This window comes from Dromiciops gliroides, chromosome 3 (genome assembly GCF_019393635.1).
Source record: "Dromiciops gliroides isolate mDroGli1 chromosome 3, mDroGli1.pri, whole genome shotgun sequence".
Lineage (NCBI taxonomy): Eukaryota > Metazoa > Chordata > Mammalia > Microbiotheria > Microbiotheriidae > Dromiciops > Dromiciops gliroides.
The window spans coordinates 535,920,105-535,942,688 of NC_057863.1; the positions used below are offsets into that span (position 1 = coordinate 535,920,105).

Below are 22,584 nucleotides of genomic sequence, written 5' to 3' on the forward strand. Positions count from 1 at the left end.
TTCACAGTAAGTTCTAAAGGAAGGTCTCCTGACACCCTGCTGCCTCAGGGAGCAGGCTGCCCTAAGAAATGTCATCCACACATCAACGTTGGGATAGGAATTCTCTAAGCCCCTGAAAACTCACACTGTTCAGTAGGGGAGCGATTACAACACAGACATGGTTTCGTTTATTTCTTCCATCTCAGATCTAACTGAGTAATGGCAGTTTGCCCTCACTGTCACCCTGAGAGCTCAGCCGCCTCCGTTCTATCTCCCCTAAGACCTTATTTTTCAAATGCTTTCCCTCCCACCCTGCATTTCACAGCCTTCTCTAAAACCTTGCCAGCTCTGCTGGGTTTCCCCATTGGCTGTTCTGTCTCTGGGCTGAATAGCAGAGAAAGCTATTCCTAATAGCCACTGGGTTGCCCCCCCCCCAAACTCCCCTGGCTGTGCCAGGGCCGAATAGGCCTCTCTGATCCCTGCCCTCTGCTACAGCACAACTGTGGTCCTTCCATAGAAATGAGCTTAGAGCCACGACCTGCCACAGCTCTGGCTTCTAAGGCTGTCTCCATGGCAACCCTCACTACTCCCATCCTGCTATGAAAAGAAAATGGCTGTCCCTCTAAGGAGGTCTTCAAATCTCTACTACCCAGGTTCTCTGTCCAGCTCTCTCTTCACTGGTCCCCCCCACCCCACCCATGGCAAGTTACCTTCACTAAACCTGGATTCACAGTTGGAGTTTTGTGCTTTTACAACATTTTGGTTTTAAATTGCTGAGAGAAGAAAGAAAGGAGAGGCAGAAAGGGATTAAATTAGACTTAATAAGGGGGCAGCTAGGTGGCGCAGTGGATAAAGCACTGGCCCTGGAGTCAGGAGTACCTGAGTTCAAATCCATCCTCAGACACTTAACACTTACTAGCTGTGTGACCCTGGGCAAGTCACTTAACCCTCATTGCCCTAAAAAGAAAAAAAAATTAGACTTAATAAAACATTCCTCTGCCTTAAATCTTTGTTCCTAGAAGGTCAGTATGTAAATTCTGCAGTCAGGGACAGAATGAATGCAGGGCTCTGAGAGCAGAGCAAATCTGCTTTTCTTCAAGTAGTATCGTATCCTTGTACTCAGACTGACCCAGCATCTCTATGAAGTGGATGCTCCTTCTGTCCTTCTGGTCATGCAGAAAACTACCCAGCCTTCTGTACTTATGTGCCCATCTTCTGCAACCCTTGTCCCTATCCTCCCATAAAGTATTAGCATGGGAGGCAGCACTGACTCTGGTTCAAGTTCTGCCTCTGACCTTGGGCAAATCATTTAATTTCCCAGGGCCTCAGTTTCCTCACTTGTAAAATGAGTAGGTTGGGATAGATGGTTTCTGAGGTCTCTTCCAGCTCTAGATTTTTGATGCTATCATTCTTAGAAGGTGCATTCAATGGATTGGGAACCATCCTTTCTTTTTTCTGGCATCCCAAAGATACTATTAGAGCAGAAGGTCTGTTCAAGGATTATCCTACCTGCTCAACACAATAAAAACTCACCATGTTCTTTGATTATATGTTTTAGTGATGATATCCTATATACCAGTCATTAATATGTTCTTTTCTGTATGTCACAGCCAGCTCATTCCTATCATGAGCCTTTCCATTGACCTTTGTGTAATATTCATTTTAAATTGCTCAGAGACTATTATATTCATGTCATATAGTCCTACAACAACACCCATTGAATACTGATTTTTAACGAGGCTTTGTTTCTAGGAGAATTTAGAATCATTAGAAGAGCTTTGTAGTTTCTGGAAAGTACTCCAGCTTTTTCCCTTTCCTGTTAAATTCTGGGTCTAGGTCTGATAGACAAAGTCTGTAGGCTTTCCCATCCAACCGGCCTTTATGTATTCTTCATCCATGTGTTGTTTTTTTCCTGGAGGGATAGTGAGGGTAAGCTCTTTTGAGTAGTTACTGAAGAGCTACAGTATTCAGATGATTGATGGAATAAAAATAATCATCCAGAAACAGGAGTGGCTGTAAGGCAGTATTATTCTTAGGGAATCCCTCTTCCATTTGAACTGCATTGTGGCTCTTCTCCATGACAGGGGTGAACAACTGTAGTGAGCATACATCTTCCTGTTTTATGTGTCACCTGATATTAATGAACAGAGGGTGGTTGAAGAAGGTTATCTCCATTGTTATATTTCTCAAGGAATCCTGAATAGCTTTGATGTATGAATGAGATATACCTTCTTGGAAGAGAGCCTCTAGGATACCCTTTTACTCTACTGCATCAAATGGGTGTTGTTTTTTTTGTTGTTGTTCTTTTGTTTTTTTAGTGAGACAATTGGGGTTAAGTGACTTGCCCAGGGTCACACGGCTAGTAAGTGTTAAGTGTCTGAGGCCGGATTTGAACCCAGGTACTCCTGACTCCAGGGCCGGTGCTCTATCCACTGCGCCACCTAGCTGTCCCAAATGGATGTTTTTTTAAACCTATAAACAGTAAGTGCAGTGGAATCTTGTATTCTCTACATCTTTTAGTCATTTTTATTATGGTAAAGGCCTTAGAGCTAGAAGGATCTTAGAGTCCAAGTCATTCATTTTATAGATGAGGAAACTGAGACCCAAGGAAGTTTGGTCCAAGATTTGCTTGGGAAGATTTGCCCAAGATCACACAAACAGAAGCCTTCCAGTTTCCCTACTGATGTACTTGTCAAGGATGCTCTAGATACATATGTAGATGATTCTCATAAGAATTTATACAGATGGAAAAATAGGCATATGTTTATGTCAGTAGATTAAATTCTCTCTGCCTCCTTTCTAAAGTATTTGCTGTTGTTGAATCATTTCAGTTGTGACTAATTCTCTATGACCTCATGTGGGGTTTTCTTGCCAAGGGTACTGTAGTGGTTTGCCATTTCCTTCTTCAACTCTTTTGACAAATGAGAAACTAAGGCACACATGGTTAAGTGACTTGCCCAGGGTCACACAGCTAGTACATGTCTGGGGCTAGATTTTAATGTGAGGCCTCCTGACTCCAGGGCTGGCACGCTATCTACTGTGTCACCAAGCTACCCATTCTAAAGTATTAATAAGGTACACATTTTTCTACATCTTTGATATGTTTCCCTCCTTTAGATATTTTATGTATGGAAACATAATTCTACCACATTTATGTCACTTTGCAGATGTAGCTTCTCCATGTATTGTTGCTTTTCCCATCTTTGTGCAAATATGATGCTTCTGATATCCCTGATGATGAAAACAGTGCATAATAAAAAATCTTGGCAGATTTTTCCCCTTCTGTTTGTTGTACTTTCATTTTCATCCTTAAATGCCCTCAGGATGACTTTACTTAATTGTATCTCTCCCTAAGCTTTCTTAAATCTCGTTTTGCCATCCTCTGCTTCTCTGTTTAATATAAAGATACCACTTATAATCTTCTACCATACTTCCTCAAAGAAGTTCTACATTGAGCCAGTGTTGCCCTTGTCTGCCTGTTTCTCTAATTGACAAGTAAGTCAGGTTGACTGGATTAAGAGTGTTTTAGGTACTGTTGGTCTCCTTGTTTTGATAAATTGATTTACAACAGTTAAATTAATGTATGAAATTATTGTGGTTTGTATCTATCTGTGTAATTGTTTCCATCCATATCCAATTTTTCATCATCAATTATTTGTTTACATAGGTCAGGATGAAGTTGTTTTGATTATACACCCTATTTTTCTCATGTGTAGTCTCTTTTAGCTTTGTAGTAAATTTGAACTTTCTTCCAACAAGTTGGTTATCCAACTGTACACAGATACCTAATTCAAGAATGACTCCCACATCTGTAACAAGTGGTTTCCCATCTGTTAAAATATAAGCAGTTTGATTTTTTATTATGTTATTTGTCCGGTATTCTCCAATTCTTTTCTCAAGTAGTAATGGTTTACAAGGATGAGCCTTTTGTGTGATCTAGGAATTTTTGATTTCTGTTCTTCCTTTTCCTCATTAGTGGTTTCCAATCTATTTCGTACCATCCATCCCACCTTTGCATTAAAGTCACCAAGTTTCAAAGGATGTGAAGATTTAATTTGGAGGTTCTTACCTAGTTCCTATCTACCTTCATTCTCTGTAACAGATGTTGATGCATAAGCTACAATGATTTTTATGCCTTTTTGCAAATATTTATCGTACGTACTGCAAAAAGATGACTAAATGTCCCATGAAATGATGCTTCTTACTGCCTTTACACACACAATAAAACTAACTCTGTCCATTCCACTGTTTGCCTCTCCAGGGAAAACCTGTGAACCACTTTCCTATATTTGAAATCTCTTCTTTCTTCTGGTTTCATTTATACTTCAATGTTAGGAGTGACATGATTCATTTCCCCCAGTAATATGGCTACCAGCCGATCATTAGACAATGATCCAGCATTGACTGCCAACACCTAAATTAAAGTTTAAAGATGGACTTAAGAATGCAAACTTTACCCTCCTTTCCACTACTCTGACACCAATAAAAGTGGAATGTGTTTGCACAAGAGGAAAGGCCATTTTATTTTGTATATGAAGTTTTATTTTATAAAAAATAACAAGTAGAAATTCAATTTACCAGATATTCGCTCAGCACTACTATTTGTAAGTTCTATTGCTAGTTACTGAAGAAAGTTTAAAAAAATAATTAAACACAGGCCCTGCCTTCAACTTAACCATCTCATATGTCACAGACAAAAGAATGTCTGGGGATTTTAAAAAATTATTATTCATAGACATCTGACAAGAAACAGAACTCTTAGTAGACTCTATAGGCTTTTATGGTGGTGTCTAGCTCAGAGGGATTGGCAAGGCAGTGATGTTTGATTATTTTATCTAGCTATATGCATCTTAGTCTGTTTTGTTAGAAGGCCAAGAGAACATTTATTTGACATTTCTTGTTTTAGGACTCATTTTGAGAAATTTTAAAAACATGATGAATTGTCCTCTGAGGGTTCCTGAGCTTAAAGAATCAGCTGAAGAATATTTCTCCCACCCCCACAATTCTGGAGTAGCTGACCTCCTGCTGTATCTACTTAACTGACCTGGACATGTCTCATCATAGCAGGCCTGAGGGATCATTTCATGATTGTGACCTGGAAGAATTTGTGAAGTTGCTTTTACCATGAATCCCCAAAGTGCCGTTGTTTGATAGAGTCCTGTGAGCCATTTTAAGAGGTCAGAAGCAGTCAGGGCAGAGGGCATCCAACTCCTTATTAAAGCTTTTCACAGTCTGGCAGAGGGTCGGAGATCCTCAAAGCCAGGGCTCAGACTTTGTGGTTAGGAATGATGGGCATATTATCTTAACAATAACAATAAGATCCAAGTCCTCTCCTTTTATTTTTTTCCTATTTATTCTAGTACCATAACACCAAAGCAAAACTCTCTTCTCAGAAGTATCAGTACATACTCAGAAATTTAATGGGGATTTCCTTTTTTTTTCCAGTTTCTCTACAGGTGGATATTGTTCCCAGCCAAGGGGAAATCAGTGTTGGAGAATCCAAGTTCTTCTTATGTCAAGGTAAGGAGTCCATGTCCCCCTGGGCTGGAGGTAGAACCAAAGTTGCTCCAGAGACATTAATATCAATTATCCAGAGCAGGGGACAGTAGAGAATGGATATGCTTGAGCCACATCACTCTAGGTGTCAATGCATGGGGAAGCTGAATAATCAAAAACTCCTCCTAAATTCTCTAATATCCTCCCATCTCCCTCCCTCTCGCTATACCAAATTATGTGTCCTCAGAGCCTCTACCATCTAGGAGTAATCTGAGGGAAACAATTTACAGTAGTCTGAATCAGTGCTTCCTCCCCGTCTGAACTTTTATCTTTTCCATGTTCTCACAAATTCAAGTTTTTCATCTCAACAAACATGTATTAAATACTTTTTATGTGCATAGCACTGCCCCCTACCTCCTCACTAGCTCTCTCAGTGACAGTGCTGATACGAAAATAATGCCAAACCACTTGTATTTAGATATTTTTTCTGAGTTTTGCCAAGATTTTTATTATCTAGGACACTTCAAAAATTCATTTAAAGACATTTGGGTTCTGGGATCTCTCCAGCCCAGGTAATGACAGTTCATTCTTATTCTCTTCTATGTATGTATTGGTTTCCCCATTAAAAAATAAATTCTTTGAGGGCAAAAAAAAAGGTTTTGCTTTTCTATTTGTATCATCTTTGATGAAGACAATGTCTGGCACCTAGAAAGCACCAAATAAATGCTTATCAACTGACTGATTGTTTCTCAAGCAATGTCCAAGGTAAACAGGAGGTTTGTTTTAGCATATTCACAACCTGTGGGTGATGTTAATTTTAAGTACCAAAAAAAAAAGCACTCAATTTTTTTTAGGAAGAGAAGGGGTTTTGTTTTTATTTATCTTTTTGTTTGGGGGACGGGAATAAGTGGGGAAAAGGGCTTCAAAAATCAATCTGATTTGCATTGAATGCGGTGACTTGTAGCTGGTGAATTTTTTTAGACACAGCTTTGCCTTCATTACAACAATTTAAATGATCTGGAGATGCAGCAACAAAGCCCACAGCACATCTTGCAAATAGCGATATTTATTGAAAACATGATGGGCCTTGAATAGAAGGAATGCCTATTTCCATGCTCAGCAGCTGTGCAGGGTTGAGGGGTGGAATGGAAATAGAGACAGGGTCCATTGTGAAGGTCTTTCCACCTGTTCTCAGAGACCATTCACTCTGGTTCAACTCCACTTCCAAGAGAAACACTCATCAAGTGGGGGGGGCAGAGCTGTTTTTAGAGGCAGATAGAAAGGAAAGCATTGATCTCTTTCTCAGATACTGGGAATGGTGTTTGTGGAGATGAGCACTAAAATGGTAGCTTTTTGTATCCATGCAATGAAGTCACTATAGTGAAAGGGCTCAAACCCTTCTACCAAGTCCAAAAACTTATCCTTAGTTCTAGAGGAGATGAATGGAAGAGAAAAAATGGAAAATGGAGAGAAAATGGCCAACAGGTTCAAAACTCTAATCTCTTTTATGTTAAGTCTTTTTTATTATTTGGTTCTTATCCTTGTCTGATGAAGATTAGATAGTATGAGAAATATTCATCCCAAGTAGTTGTTCAGTGCTTTCCAAACTCTATACAAGGTGCTACAACACAGATTCCATGCTATAGCATGGAAGTCAGATTAGGAAAATGTCTAAAGTACTCTTCTGACATTCATACCTTGGTTGCTCTCTCAGCTAATAGCATTTACTTAGCTGTGGAGTACCCAACTTAGTCCTTTCTTTCTTTTTCTGGAGGTTTCAAGCCTAAACACATTGAAAATACTCTCTTCTTTCCCTCAGTGGCTGGGGAAGCCAAGGATAAAGACATTTCCTGGTTCTCCCCCAATGGAGAAAAGCTGACCCCAAACCAGCAGCGGATCTCAGTGGTACGGAATGATGATTTTTCCTCCACACTTACCATCTACAATGCCAACATTGATGATGCCGGCATCTACAAGTGCGTTGTTTCTGGAGAGGACGGAAGTGAATCAGAGGCCACCGTCAATGTGAAGATCTTCCGTAAGGGCCTCCATCTTCTCCACCTCGAGTTCTTTTCTTTGGAACAGGAAAGTAGGAGGTAGTAGGCGGGTAGTAAAGAGGTTCAGGATGGTAATGAAAGAACCAGTCGAGTGTATGCTTCTAAGTCCCAACATACATCGAGGACATACAGGCCTCCTTTCCCTCCTCTTATCCCAAGAACAGGTTACTTGGGCCAATTCAGGCGGCACGAGTTGTTAGAACTAATTCCTATTTACCCTGTATCCCTCAATTCAACAAGTTAGTTCCCCACCCCCAAATGAAAATATTAAGGGTTCCCCAGCCATTGCCTCTAGGACTTTGCCTTATGTGGCCTGGTTAATGTTCCATAATTCAGGTCAGACCTTTCTCACTTTATTTTCCAAGGATCCTGATGGACTCTTTTTTTTTTTTGAGGCAATTGGGGTTAAGTGACTTGCCCAGGGTCACACAGCTAGTGTTAAGTGTCTGAGGCCGGATTTGAACTCAGATCCTCCTGACTCCAGGGCCGGTGCTCTATCCACTGCACCACCTAGCTGCCCCACCTGAAGGACTCTTAAGAGCAGAGGATGACTTTTGAACTCTGTTATTCAAAGGGGACAATTCTCATTCCATGTGAAACCTTGTTTGGGGCTGTCATCTCATTATCTAGTTGTTGGTACATCTGTCCCACCGACCTGTCTAATGGTGGGTGACAACTGATGGAGCAGCATTGATTGCCAAACTACTTGTGGCTATTATTGTTTCCATTAAGACTGTTTTTCTTCTGCTCCTTCTCTGCTGTAGGAAATCAGAGGGCAGTAGCTGGCAGGGAAATGGAGAATTGATTACTTCTACTGGTTGAAGCATACATACAATGAAACACTTAATACACAAAAAGATAGAGGACAACACTGTTCTTCTTTGTCATTCTCCACCAAGGCTGGGACTTTTTTGATGTTCCTGAATTCCCTTGCTGAAAAATCTTATTTTCCCTTCCAAGATCCCTCTCAGAATCCAAGTAAATCAATCAGTCAATCAACAAGTACATATTGAGTGATGGCTTCTGAGCCCACATCATTTCCTCATGCCTCATTAGTCCCTGGACTGCCATGAATTGAAGGCAGAGTTTCCAGACTTGCTCTGTATTCTACACAGGCAAGTGTTGCTATGTAGTCATATAGTCTTTTATCTGTGATGTGAGTTCCACTCATTGGAGTATATTTGGGGACTGAGATTTTTCAAGGGGCATAGGTCATCTAGTATATAGCCCTTGTTACCAGAGATCCCTTGTGAAAGGGTCCCTTCTCACAGTGGCAAGTAGGGGACATAGCTATTTTCCTTTCTCTGCTAATTTTCAGAGAAACTCATGTTCAAGAATGCACCAACTCCTCAGGAGTTCAGGGAGGGAGAAGATGCAGTAATCGTGTGTGATGTGGTCAGCTCCTTGCCTCCTACCATCATCTGGAAGCATAAAGGCCGAGATGTCATCCTGAAAAAAGACGGTGAGACCCCTGCTCCCCAGCCCCTACTTTCCCCAAGGACCCTTAAATGCCCCACATTTTGTCAATTCTGCTCAGTCTCTCAGTTATGCTGACCACATGTTAATGCCATAATTATTAATAACCAATTATGAAGGAAATCTAGGTTGTTTTTTCCCTGTCCTATTTCCTTGATCAAAACTTTTGAAGGATATTACTGACCTCTGCCAAAAACTTACCCCATCTAGACCTTCTTATCTAGGTGAATTCCTGCCAATTGTGTTCTATTCAGGTTTGGATGGGGATTAAATTTCCCAAGGCTGGAAGTGACTTGGAAGTAAATGACATGAACAAAGTCATGTCCCCTAGCCCCTCATTAGAATAAGTCCAGCTCTCTTTCTCTCTTTCTTTCTTTCTTTCTTTCTTTCTTTCTTTCTTTCTTTCTTTCTTTCTTTCTTTCTTTCTTTCTTTCTTTCTTTCTTTCTTTCTTTCTGGTGAGGGAATTGGAGTTAAGTGACTTCCCCAGGTCATACAGCTAGTAAGTGTTAAGTGTCTGAGGCCGGATTTGAACTCAGGTCCTCCTGAATCCAGGGCTGGTGCTCTATCCACTGCACCACCTAGCTTCCCCACACCTTTCTTTATAATATGCATTCTCTCTCATTCCTTTTTAACCAATCAGAGTCAGTTGTCACCCTCAGGAACACCCATCTTTCCAAGGGCATATAAGGGTTGAGTGGGTTGCATGAGGGGTCACTTTGAGAGTGTCACACGTAAGGGTTGAGGGTTCCATTGAGTGTCACTGACCCCTTTTATTAATAATATTCTAGCATTATTAATAAAATTATTAACTACCCAGAAATTATGTATCTCCAACTTTTAAAATGTCACCCTATCAGAGCCTGTGCAGATTTATACCTTTCCAAGAAACAAAAGATTTTGTTGTTGTTGTTGTTGTTGCTTCTTAGTGTAGAGCAGAAAGGGACACATTTCCTTAAGTCAGATTAATTACCTACCCTGAGAATATCAAACCAGGTGAAAGGAAAGGGTTAGGTAAGTGCCTGAAGATGACAGAGCTCTCTGGGTTATCCTTGAGTGAACCTGCCTTTTGTCTCTTCTAGTCAGATTCATAGTCCTGTCCAACAACTACCTGCAGATCCGGGGTATCAAGAAATCAGATGAAGGAACATATCGCTGTGAGGGCCGGATCTTGGCCCGTGGAGAGATCAACTTCAAGGACATTCAAGTCATTGTGAATGGTGAGAAGATCTTCTCCTTTCTTTATCCCTAGTCGTGTCTCACCTTACCTCCTATATCTCCTTTAGTTACCTGTTAAACAAAAAACAAACAAAAAAACTCCCAAAATTCCCTTCACTCTCTCACATACAGCTCATCCAGAATGTTTCTCCCATAGACTCCAATGCCTTCCACAGCTACACTCTCTTTTTGTGTCTTACCTAAATTATGGAGCTATTGTACAGTAATTGTATTTCTTTTCTAGACCCAGTGCCCTGACAGCTTTGATCATGCTAAATCACAACTTTTAGTCATTGGTACTCTTGCTATTACAATAACAGTGAATCAGTCCACTTGGTTCTAGGTTCAAAGAAAATATTTCAATCAATTCAGGTTCCAGAATTGTCAGAATCATGGCCCATGGGCTTATTAATCTTAATTTGCAGTGTCAAATAAACATACCAGTAGAATCGATCTGACATTTACAAGATGTTTACAGGAAATTATAATGTCAGTACTGAGAAAATAAGTAAATCATGCTTGAATTATTTTGGCTTGTAACATATTTTTCTACAAACCTACTCCCTACCTTACCCTTTTCTTTGGTAAGGGATGTTTCTACACAGTATAATTTGTGAAAAATTCCAGGGGAATTTAGCCAAACATCTCTTTCTGGGCAAGTGTATTTTTGACTATCATCATTATTTGCTAGGCAGGTAGGTGGTGCAGTAGTAATTAGACAACTGGGCCTGGAGTCAGGGATACCTGAGTTCAAATCCAGCCTTCATTACTCCTAACGGTGTGACCCTGAGCACATCATTTAATGCTCAGCTTCTTGATATGTAAAAAAGCGAATAATAGAAATAATATTAGCACTTACCTCCCAGGATTGTTGTGAGGAGCAAATGAGATAATAATTATAAAGGGCACTTAACAGAGTTCCTAGCACATAATAAGTACTATAGAAATATTAGCTATTATTATTTCAACAAATATTCATTAAGAACCCATTATATACAAGGTGCTATGCCAGTCACTGGTGATGTGGAGACAAATACAACACAGACCTTGATCTCAAGGATACAATCCACTGGGGAGGGAGAGACAGAATGGGAGAAAATGTTTATAAATGCAAAAGATTTAGACAAGAGAGATCTGACAAGTACAAAGAAATCTGATTAGCCAGAGTGCTATAAGAAATTTGAAAAGAGAGAAATCTCTTGCGGTTGGGGGTAGAGGTTCAGGAAAAGATTCACAAAGAAAGGCACCCATCTGCAGAGCCTTGAAGGACAGGATACTTCAGCCTACAGAGATAGTGAGGAGGAGACAAGAAATATAATCCATGCCAGAAAAATGAGAGAGCATGAAGAAAAATATGTGGATGGGAGAGGGCAGGGTAATATCAGGAGATGGGAAAGAGTCTGGTGTGGCCAGAATATGACAGGGGTATGTGATTCCATTGGTATAGGGAACTCCTGGATGGGTAATTCCTGCCACTAATGTAGGTTAGTACACGCTCTGAAACCTGAGGTCTTAAGAAAACTGTCCAGAGCACTGAAATGATAATCAACCTCCCCAGGGTCACACAGCCAGTATGCGGAAGAAGTGGAACTTGAATTCAGGTCTCCCTGGGTATAATGCTGAGTCTCTCCACTAAGGCACTTTCTTCTGTTGTGACTAGAATACAGAATATATCGACCCTGTTTGTAACCAACTAATGAGAAAAATAGGAAATCTCTGATCCTGTTTTATGGGTCCTTCCATTTCTCTCAAAACTGACCCTAAAATGATCTCATTCCTTTTCAGTACCACCCACTGTTCAGGCCAGGCAGAGCACAGTGAACGCAACAGCAAACCTTGGTCAGTCGGTCCTGCTGATGTGTGAGGCGAAAGGTTTTCCAGAACCCACAATGAGTTGGACAAAGTAAGAAAGTGTGTCAAATCATGTTCTTTTGGGTTTATGGAAGACAGGTAAAGAAGAGATTACAGAACCCTCTCCATTTGGGCATTTTAGCAGGAGAAATATGGCACTGAAGACTAGGTCACTGAAGGATTACAGGCATCCAAAGGATGTCAACCTTCTAGCTAGGGACACAGGTACAATGAAAATGAAACCACCCCTACTTGCAATGAGGGTATAATACATTCTACAGCAAGTACATATACCAATTTACACAGCAGAAATATAAAGTGAATAAATACATAAACATATACAAAAGTAGCTAAATTCGAGGGAACTTGGAGAGAAGGCATGAGCAGATTGGGGGCTCTAGAAAGGCTTCATGCAGAAGATGATGCCTTCTTCTTATATGTATTCATCAGGTTTCTTAAATTTCATCGCTTAGAAGGAAACTGAATCCTTTCATCATAGGGATGATGAAAGGGTCACTCCCACCATCTACTGGGGAAAATCAGGGCATCATAAGAATAGAAACGAAAACATATGAGAAAATACAACTCAGCCTCTTTACTTAGAAAGGCACACAGCCTCCCTGGCTCAGGCTGTACTGTATGAAAATGAATGGGAAAATTTTAAATCTTGTCTGTTGCAAAAAAAAAAAAATAAATAAATCACTGCATGCTTTGGGGTCCTACAGGGATGGAGAACAGATTGAAATAGAGGAAGATGACAAGTATGGTTTCAATGAAGATAGCTCCGAACTGACCATCAGGAGAGTGGACAAGAGTGATGAAGCAGAGTACGTCTGCATTGCTGAGAACAAAGCAGGAGAGCAAGATGCTTCCATCCAACTGAAAGTCTTTGGTATGTGTAGACAAAGCTTTATTTTCACTGCTCTGGGTGGCACAGTGGATCGAGTGCTGGTCCTAGAGTTCAAATGTAGCTTTAGACACTCACTACCTGTGTGACCCTGGACATGTCACTTAATGCCTGTTTGCCTAAGTTTTTTTTTTCCATCTGTAAAATGAGAATTATAATAGCACCTGCTTCCTAGAGTTGTGGTGAGGGTGAAATGAGATAATTATGAAGTGCTTAGCACAGTGCCTGATACATAGTAAGCTCAATAGACATGTTTGCTCTATTATTATTATTATTATTATTATTATTATTATTTTCCCTAACTTGTAACTATGTATTTTCTTCCTATGCTCACCCCCCACTATATATTGAATAATCCCATGGGAAGGAATGAGAGAAGTTCCTGTGTCAAGAGCACCAGACTTGAGTTGGGAAACTTAACCTAGAGCAAGCTACAGAAATGCTGAACCTTAGTTATTTACATCTGCAAAATGGGAGATTTTATTAGCTCATGTACGGAAAAGGGCTTTATAAATTGCAACTAGGCAAAGATCAAGAGCCATTATCAGATTGTATTCATAACTGTGGGGAAACTTCCTTAATCTAGAGACTGAATTTTGCCCTTGCCTGGAGGAGACAACAAGTACATATGCAAATTTTACCAGCATATGCATCTTTTCTTTACTCTTTGGGAAGAAAGGATTTACTAAGTAAAGGCTTATAATCTTAACAGGGAAAGTTTAAGGAAAAAACACCTTTAATTTTTTAAAAAATCTTAGTACCTTGATTTCTTCTAATCCATGTTAACATTTACTATTAAATTAGCTGCTTCATTCCTCTTGCACCACATATCCATACTTCTGGGTAAGGAGAGAAGAAAAGCCAATGAGCTTAAAAATCTTAGCCAGTTCTCCAGATCTTAACCCATTCAACAATGTGTGAGATCAAACATCCCTGATTGCTATGGCATGTAACAAAACAAACAGATTGAGTTTAAAAACAACAACAACAAAAAATTTTAAATTGAACAGGGGGAACAACAACATAGCATTTCACAGCTATAGTATAATTCGTTCCTGTGTGAAAAGAACATTTTAGGGACTTTCACATCCATTGGTCCTATGCAGGTATTGACTAATGGCAAGTGAAACTCATCAAGCTGGACTCAGAAACATCTTTAGTTCAAGTTATTATATGAACTTCAAATCCATCAGTCAACAATCGTTTATTAAGCAACTTCTCCGTAGCAAACACTGCACCAGGTACTGAGGGTACATAGACAAAAATGAAATAGTCCCTGCTCTCAGGGAACTTACAGTCTATTATATTAAGGGCTGAAAAAAGTCTATAATTCATACGAGTCTCCTTGATCATTATTGTTAATAATAATTCAAATGTCTATGATTTTAAAAAGTGTTTCCCTTACAACAACCCTCCAAGATAGGCAGCATGATATTATTTACATGGCATTTAAATGGTACAGGGGATAGAGCATTTTCTGGAATCAGGAAAATCTGGAGTCATGCACATACTAACTGTATGACCCTGGCCGAGTCACTTAGCCATTTTCTGCCTCAGTTTCTTCATCTGTAAAATGGGAATAACAGTACCCTCTGCCTCTCAGGATGGTTCCAAGTACAAAATAAGATAATATTTGCCAATCTAAAAGGGCTATACGAATGCTATTAAGTATCCTTATCTCCACATTATAGATGAGGAAACTGAGACACAGAGAGATTATGGGAAAACATATGAATATGTCAAAGGCTCTTCTTTTAGAACTATTACTTCTATTCAAAATAGTTTATCTTCACAGCAATGTGATACGCAGGAGGCAAACACACAATAGCCACTGTCGTTTGGGTGGCACTTGATCTGTGGAGCTTCTCCAGAACTTTCTTTCTGTACACAGGACCACCATGCAATAAGAAAGTGAAGAAATAAAATCCTTATTTTACAGATCACAAAGCTGATTTACAGAGAGGCTAAGCGATTGGCTTAGAACATCAAGCTGAATGGAAATGTAACCCTTATTCCCTCACTCCTCATTCAGGACTTATGGGCCATTGGCAAGACTGCCTTCAGGCAGTCCCCAGCTGACAAAGGGAGATCAGCTGTTTGGAATTCTGAATGCAGCACCCCATAGAAACAGTGTTATACATGGCATTTGGTTTCCTTGGCCGGCCCCCAATAGCTCATTTACCCCAAAATGTAGCACCAAGGCTGTAGTAATGGCTCTCCAGAACATAACCAGCACAAGGAATGATAACCAAGAAGGCATGTTCAGAGCCCATGACCTCTCACACCTGCCCTGTCAATGGCCTTGAGAGGTGCTCTTTGTTTGTGCCCTATCCTGTTCCTTAGATTAAGAACTTCAACAGGGCCACAGCTCAGTGATGACAATTCAGGTGGCAAAAGGAGGAAAAGAAATGAGTGGGTACTAAACAAGGAGGAATAACAGGTAAAAGGGACTTGGGGACACGACTATGGGGAAGGAGGGGCAGGGCAGTTAGGTGGCACAGTGGATAGAGTGCTGAGTCTGGAGTCAGGAGGACCTGAGTTCAAATCCAGCCGCAGACACTAGCTGTATGAAGAAGGAAGGAAGGAGGGAGGGAAGGAAGGAGGGAGGTTAGGAAGGAAGGAAGGAAGAAAGGAAGGAAAAGAATCAGTGGGTAAAATGGGTACATTCTCCCCTGGGAGGGAGACCTATATGTGAGGGTTCCACATTAGGAGAAGGCAAAGTTTTTTTTCCCCTTCCTGCGTCTTCTTTCCAGAGAGTATAGAGATGAAAGGGAATGGAGCATTGGCCTGCATAGTTTACCTTTTTTGTCATAGACAAGTAACTGTAATTTATTCTCAAAGTAAAGACTAGGCTTCCTACTAGGAAAGAAGGTGACAGGGCTTGACGAATACCTGTCTACTCTTCAGATTATCAGTGTTGAATAAAATGTCCTTAAAAAAAACAAATAAAAGGACTTCAGTGTGAAAACAAAGAAAAGGAATCTGAAGAGTCCCGAAAGCAACCCTGACCTGTGTCTGGAGCTTGGAAGTTGGAAGGATATACCAGATAAGAGAAAGATGAGAAATAAATACATGTCAAGTCAGCAAGCATTTATTAAGCTTTATTTATTTATTTATTAGTCTTTGGTGGAATGAAAGCCATTATGCCAAGCACTGTGATAAACTCTGAGAATACAAAGAAAGGAGTCTTTGCTCTTAGGGAGCTCACAGATTAGTAGAGGAATCATCATGCAGACAATTATGGGCAAATAAGATATACACTGATGAATTGGAGATAGTCTCAGAGGGAAAAATAATATGATTAAGGAAGACCAGGAAAGGCGTCTTGGAGAAAGTAGGACACTAGCCCAAACATGAAGAAAGCCAAGAGGCTGAGATGAAGAGAGAGAGCGTTCTATGCATGGGAGACAGCCAGTGAAAAATTCTCATTTGGGAGATGGGATGTTCCAAGAACAGCAAGGAGACCTGGTTCATTGGATCTCAGACTACCTTAAGGAGTTATAAAGATTAAGAGGAATAGAAAAACAGGAGGGGATCAAGTAATAAAGTGCTTTAAAGGTCAGATAGAGGATTTTGTATTTGATCCTGGGGGCTAAAAATAGGGAGCCACTGGAGCATATTGAAGAAGAAGGGGGTGATATGGTCAGATCTGTGCTTTAAAGAGATCCCTTTGATGTGAAGTAAAGGAGCAGATCTGAGTCTTTTCCAAAAGATGAGGGAGCCAGGCCTTCTGAGAATGAAGCAGCTGCTTATTCTTCCAAGAATATGACAATGTAGATCTACAGGTGCCATCCCATGAGACAGCATCCGCTAAGGGTTCAGAGGCAGAAAAAAACCAAGTTGTGGTGATTGGGGACTCCCTGTTGAGAGATAATGAGGCAGCTATTTGTCAACTCAATATTAACAGTAAAGGGGTCTGCCATCTTCCCGGGGCACATATCCAGGAAGCGCTGGAAAGCCTTCCAAGACTCATCAAACTGAATGACTACTGCTGACTTCTGGTGATTCTCAAGGGTGTAAAATGATACTGCCAGAAGGAGTCTGGGAAACATTGCTGAAGATTAGGAAGGTTTGGGTAAAAAATGGAAGCCCTGAAGACCACAGGTGCTATTTTCTCCACTGCTGCCAATGAAAGCCAAGGGCTTCTGAAGAGAAAGGCTGATTGGGGGAGTCAATAGCTGGTTAGGAATGTGTCTGAACATGGGCTTTGGAATTCTGCACCACAACTTAAAATGTGGTACTAGTGGCCTGCTCGCCAGGAGTGGAGGGCCTCTACAAAATGTGTTAAAATGCTTGGAGTTTTGGGGCAGCTAGGTGGCACAGTGGATAAAGCACCATCCCTGGATTCAGGTGGACCTGAGTTCAAATCCGGCCTCAGACACTTGACACTTGCTAGCTGTTTGACCCTGGGCAAGTCACAACTCTCATTGCCCCGCCAGAAAACGAAAACAAAAAATAAAATACTTGGAGTTTTGCAGCTTTGATAGTGAAAAGGAAAGGGAGCTAGAGAAGGTTGGCAACCAATAATCACCAGGCTAGATGCCTCCACAGAGGGTAGGAAGAACAATAGCAATAGAGGCCCTGATAACAAGTCCATAATCAATCAATCAATAGCAATTTATTAAATTCTGACTTTGCCTTGCCTAGCTAATGATAGCTAGTACTTATATAGAGCTTTCAGGTTTATGAAACACTTAACAAATATTATTTTATTTGATCCTCACAATAACCCTAGGAAGTAGGTGTTGTTATTATCCCCATTTTACAGATGAGGAAACTGAGGCAGGCAGAGGTCAAGTAACATCTAGGGTCACAGGGCTACTACATGTCTGAGACTGGATCTGAACTCGGGTCTTTTTGACCCCAAGCTCAATGACCTATCAACAGTAAATGTTCAGGACCTTTCAGTAAGGTCATGGATTAATAATAAGGTATGCAGGCAGCTAGGTGGTACAATAGATAGAATACTGGCCTTGGAATCAGGAAGACTCATCTTTGTGAGTTCAAATCTGGCCTCAGACACATACTAGCTGTTGTCACCCTGGGCAAGTTACTTAACTCTGTTCGCCTCAGTTCCCTCATCTGTCCAATGATCTGGAGGAAGAAATGGCAAACCACTCCAGTATCTTTGCCAAGAAAACCCTAAAATGGGGTCACAGAGTCAGACACAACTGAAACAATTACACAACAATAAATGTGTAACAAACGAAATCTACTAAAGATCCCAGTGAAGTGAGACTTAATATGAGCTAATAGATATCACTGAGTTTCAGTGGAATTATTTGAAGCCATTATTTGAATATGGATCTCAAAGGGTATACTTACCCAAAATGGACAATATCGTTGGAGGAGAGGAGTAGAGCAACACCGTTTATCAAGAAGACTTAACTGTGTGAGAAAATCCAGATAACAGAGTGGGGAGCATGATGAAGAATGTTTAGATGAAATCTTTGGTTTGAGAAATTTGCTCTTGGATTATATTATAAACCACATAGACATAAGGGAGAAATAGAAAAGATGATTGGGAAATAGAGCACAACCCTTGAATGGGGATATGATATAATAGTAATCGGCATCTTCAGTTATCTGGAGCTGGAGTTTCTCTCATTCACTGACAGAAGCAGAATAGTTAATAATCTCTTCACTTGGCTTAAAATAATTTCCTCCTTCAAAAGATGGAGGAACCAAAGAAGGAAACTTCTACTGATGTTTCTTTTACTGGTGATTCTATTCTCACCAGCAAAGAAGAGCTGGTTGCTAAAATAGAAATGAGGGGAACCCTAGGGTAAAATTACTTTTTCTTCTCAGACTTTGAGAGAGGAAAAAGAGCAGAAAGCCATACATAGTCTTCCACATACCTAGATTTAGGAAGAGCAGATATTTGAAGGTTCACAGACGGTCTAGTATTATGGGATCCCATGGACTAAAATTCTGCAGGGGAAGTCAGCCCAGAGATGTGGGAGGAGCTCATGAATTAATTCTGCAATCAAGAGGAGACATATTTCTGATGAGCGAGTTGCTTAGACTGATAATATTTTAACAGGAATTCATCAATCAAATTAGTTTTTTTTTTAAGACATTCATAGAAGGGGGCGGCTAGGTGGTGCAGTGGATAAAGCACCGGCCCTGGATTCAGGAGTACCTGAGTTCAAATCCAGCCTCAGATACTTACTAGCTGTGTGACCCTGGGCAAGTCACTTAACCCCCATTGCCCCGCAAAAAAAAAAAAAAAAGACATACATAGAAAACAGAAGCAAGGACAAGTAGTGGGAAAGGAATACAAAAGCATGGTCTTTAAGTATCAAGGGTGTCAAAACTCAGAATGAGCCAAAGCTAAAGATAACCAAAGAGTTTGGGTGATTTTTGTTTGTTTGTTGGCATATTGGGGAACAAATAGAAGTGGATTCGAAGTTGAAAAGGACCTCTGCCTCAAATGAAAAATGATGATGATCAATGACAAAAAAGATAAAAGAACTGCTCAGCTCCCTCATTTCTCAAGGAGTTCAGCACCTGGCTCACTTGCTCCTCTCCTCCTCACCTGTTGTTTCTCTCCATCCATGAATATGATGCTTCTAAATTCCTCACCTTCCAATTTCTTGGTCTCCTTAAATCCTATTCCTTCACTCAAATTCAGCCATACCTAGAAGCATTACATAGTCTAGATATCACAGTAGCCTCCTCTTGGGGCAGCTAGGTGGTGCAGTGGATAAAGCACTGACCCTGGATTTAGGAGGATCTGACTTCAAATCTGGCCTCAGACACTTGACACTTACTAGCTGTGTGTGTGAGACCCTGAGCAAGTTACTCACTTAACCCCAAGTGCCTCATCAAAAAAACAAAAACAAAACAATAGCCTCCTCTTAAACACAATCTATGCCCTCATCCCAACCTGTAATCCTTTCACCCTAAGTACTTTCTCAGGTTACTTTCCCTGCTCTGATCTTCCTTCCTTTCCAATCATGACCCTATCATTGTTAGGAACTAAGAAGGGGATTTTTAGTAGAATATTCCAGGGATCTGGATTTGATCCTATACTATTTAACATTTTTATTACTGACTTAAATAAAGATATACTTGGGTGGGGGGGCAGCTAGGTGACACAGTGGATAAAGCACCGGCCCTGGATTCAGGAGAACCTGAGTTCAAATTGTCCCTCAGACACTTGACACTTAGTAGCTGTGTGACCCTGGGCAAGTCACTTAACCCTCAGTGCCCTGCAAAAAAAGAAAAAATATGTACTTGGCCTTACTTACCAAGTTTGCAACTGAGATGAAGCTAGGAAGATTTGCTAACATGCTGAAGGATATATCAGGCAGGAGTGTGGTGCAGTAGGAAGGAAAGGAAAGAGAAAAGGGAAGCAAATAAGATTTGTATAGCATCTACTGCTGTGCTAAGCACTTTTATATGTATTATCTCCCTTGATCAGGCAGAAATAATATTTTATCAGGTACCATTGAATTTGTGTTCAAATCTCAGCTTTGTTTCTTGCTAGCTATCTGACATTGGAAAAGTGATTTTTCCTGTCTAGACTTCATCAATTTCCCCATCTACAAAATGAGAAAGAATAGGTAATCTCTAAGATTCCTTCTAGCCCTAAGCCATAAATACATGAATGAATCTGATAAGGTAGAATCTATTAGGGACAAATGTAAAATCGTACTCTTCATTTCAAAAAAGCAGCTTCACAGATTTAAAGTGGGGGAAGGACTAACTAAACCAAAGGTTTTTCATAAAAGGTTTAGGGATTTTAGTGGGCTTGCAACTCAATATAAGCTAATATGAGTATAATGTGGAAACCAAAAGGGCCAATGCAATCTTGGTCTACAATAAAAGAAGCATCATGTTCAGAGTCAGGTAGTCAATAGTATCACTGTGCTATGTCAATGTGAGTCAGGATACATCTAGAGTTTTGTGTTGGGTTATGGGCATCACATTTTAGGAAGCACATCAGTAAACTGGACATCAGCGAAAGAAGTGCAAGCAAGGTGATGGAAGAGCCTTGAGATCATGTCACATAATTATGGCTTGAAGGAATATCCTGAAGGAAAGAGTTATTCCAAGGACATAAGAGTTGTCTTCGTGTATGTCATATGGAGAAGAAATTTCATGTGGAAGAAGGGTTGTAATGGTTCAGCTTGGCTCCAGAAGACAGAATGAGGAACAACAGGTGGGCACTGGATAGAGACAGATGTAGGTTTCACATCATGGAAAACTCATGAGATGCTTCAGGAGGTAGCGTGTCCCACTTAAGTGGAAATCTTGAATCAGAGGGTGGACAACCACTTTTCAGGCATGTTGTGCAGAGGAGAGTCTTATTCAGGTATTGGTTGGGCTACATAGCCTCTGAGATCTCTTCCAACCCTGAGATTCTGCAGTTCTTTCTCTTATGATGTTCACCTGCCAATGAATGCAGTACACAGAGGAAAGGCTGGTAGCAAGACAAGTTTAAACCTCTCCCTCCTTTTCCCTGCCACCTCTCCTACCACCGAATCCCCAACTCCTTCTCTGTAATCAGCTACCAGTATTTGGAGAAGAGCCTAGATTAAATTTAGATGAGGATCTAGGAAAGTAGTAGAATTCATGGTGCATAAAGAAAAAACGGAAGAATAATCTCTAACATTGGCACTGGGGAGGGAAGAGGAGTGTCTGGGATCACAGAATGGAGTGAGTTGGGAGCTGCCTGGAATTGTTAAAAGCTGCCATGATTTCTGAAGGAAACATCTCTAGGATCTGTTGTAGATACAGCCTTGTTAGCAGACATTGCTTTCTGAGTAGTTGGACCCAACTTTCTTTCAAAATAAGAAACAGTCTTTTCATCCTTCCCATGGACCCTTCATGCAGCATAACAACCTCCCTGGGTTTCTGTCACTTGTGTGTAAGTGGCCACATGGTGCTCAGACCAGAGTCATTTTGTCAGTGAGATGGCTTCCCTCTTCCTTCCTATACCTTGAATGGCTGTGGGATAGGCCCATGAGGCAGAGAGCAAGACCAAGAGAATGTGCTCCCATTCAACCTCAGTAAGAGTAGAGGGAGTTGTTTGTTTTTGGTGTTATCCTTTCTATCACCTTGTTAGTGTGCTCTTAGTAATCAACCAACTCCCAAGAACAAACAACCTGTGAAGTTATCCTTGGTCTATATGTTTTAAAATTGCCAAGACTGCTATGAAGAACGTAGTTTTCAGATGCTAGAATCATAGAAACTCAGGTTCAGAAGAAATGTAGTCTATGTATTCCCTCTCTAACCAGTCACTTGAGAAGGCACTTAAGAAGACTTGAGTTCAAATCCAGCCTCAGACTCTCACTAGCTGTGTGAACCTGGTCAAGTCACTTTGCCTCAGTTTCCTCAACTGTAAAATGAAGAAATAGCACCTACCTCCCAGGTTTACTGTAAAGCTCAAATGAGATAATATTTGTGAAAGTACTTAGTACAGTGCCTGCCTAGCAAGTGGTAGGCACTATATAAGTGCTTATTCCCACGCTCCCCTTCCCTTCCCTATTAGCTGTGATCTTTCTTCCAACTAGGAATTATCCAGCTTCTGACTAAAGAGTTTCAATTGCAGCATTTCCCTCTTTGCTAGAAAAAATTTCCCATGAAATTTTTGA

General features: G+C 40.6%; 1 protein-coding gene across 22 annotated transcripts in view; it reads left to right on the forward strand.

Moving 5' to 3' along the window:
- The window catches only part of NCAM1 (neural cell adhesion molecule 1), a 451,266-nt gene that overhangs the window by 355,930 nt on the left and 72,752 nt on the right, over positions 1-22,584 (forward strand). For all 22 annotated transcript variants that reach the window (XM_043996253.1, XM_043996249.1, XM_043996251.1 and 19 more), the window contains exons 2-7: positions 5,425-5,499; positions 7,295-7,513; positions 8,851-8,994; positions 10,089-10,226; positions 12,010-12,127; positions 12,801-12,967. In XM_043996253.1, coding sequence (XP_043852188.1) covers positions 5,425-5,499; positions 7,295-7,513; positions 8,851-8,994; positions 10,089-10,226; positions 12,010-12,127; positions 12,801-12,967 — 861 coding nt within the window. The remainder of the gene's footprint in view (positions 1-5,424; positions 5,500-7,294; positions 7,514-8,850; positions 8,995-10,088; positions 10,227-12,009; positions 12,128-12,800; positions 12,968-22,584) is intronic.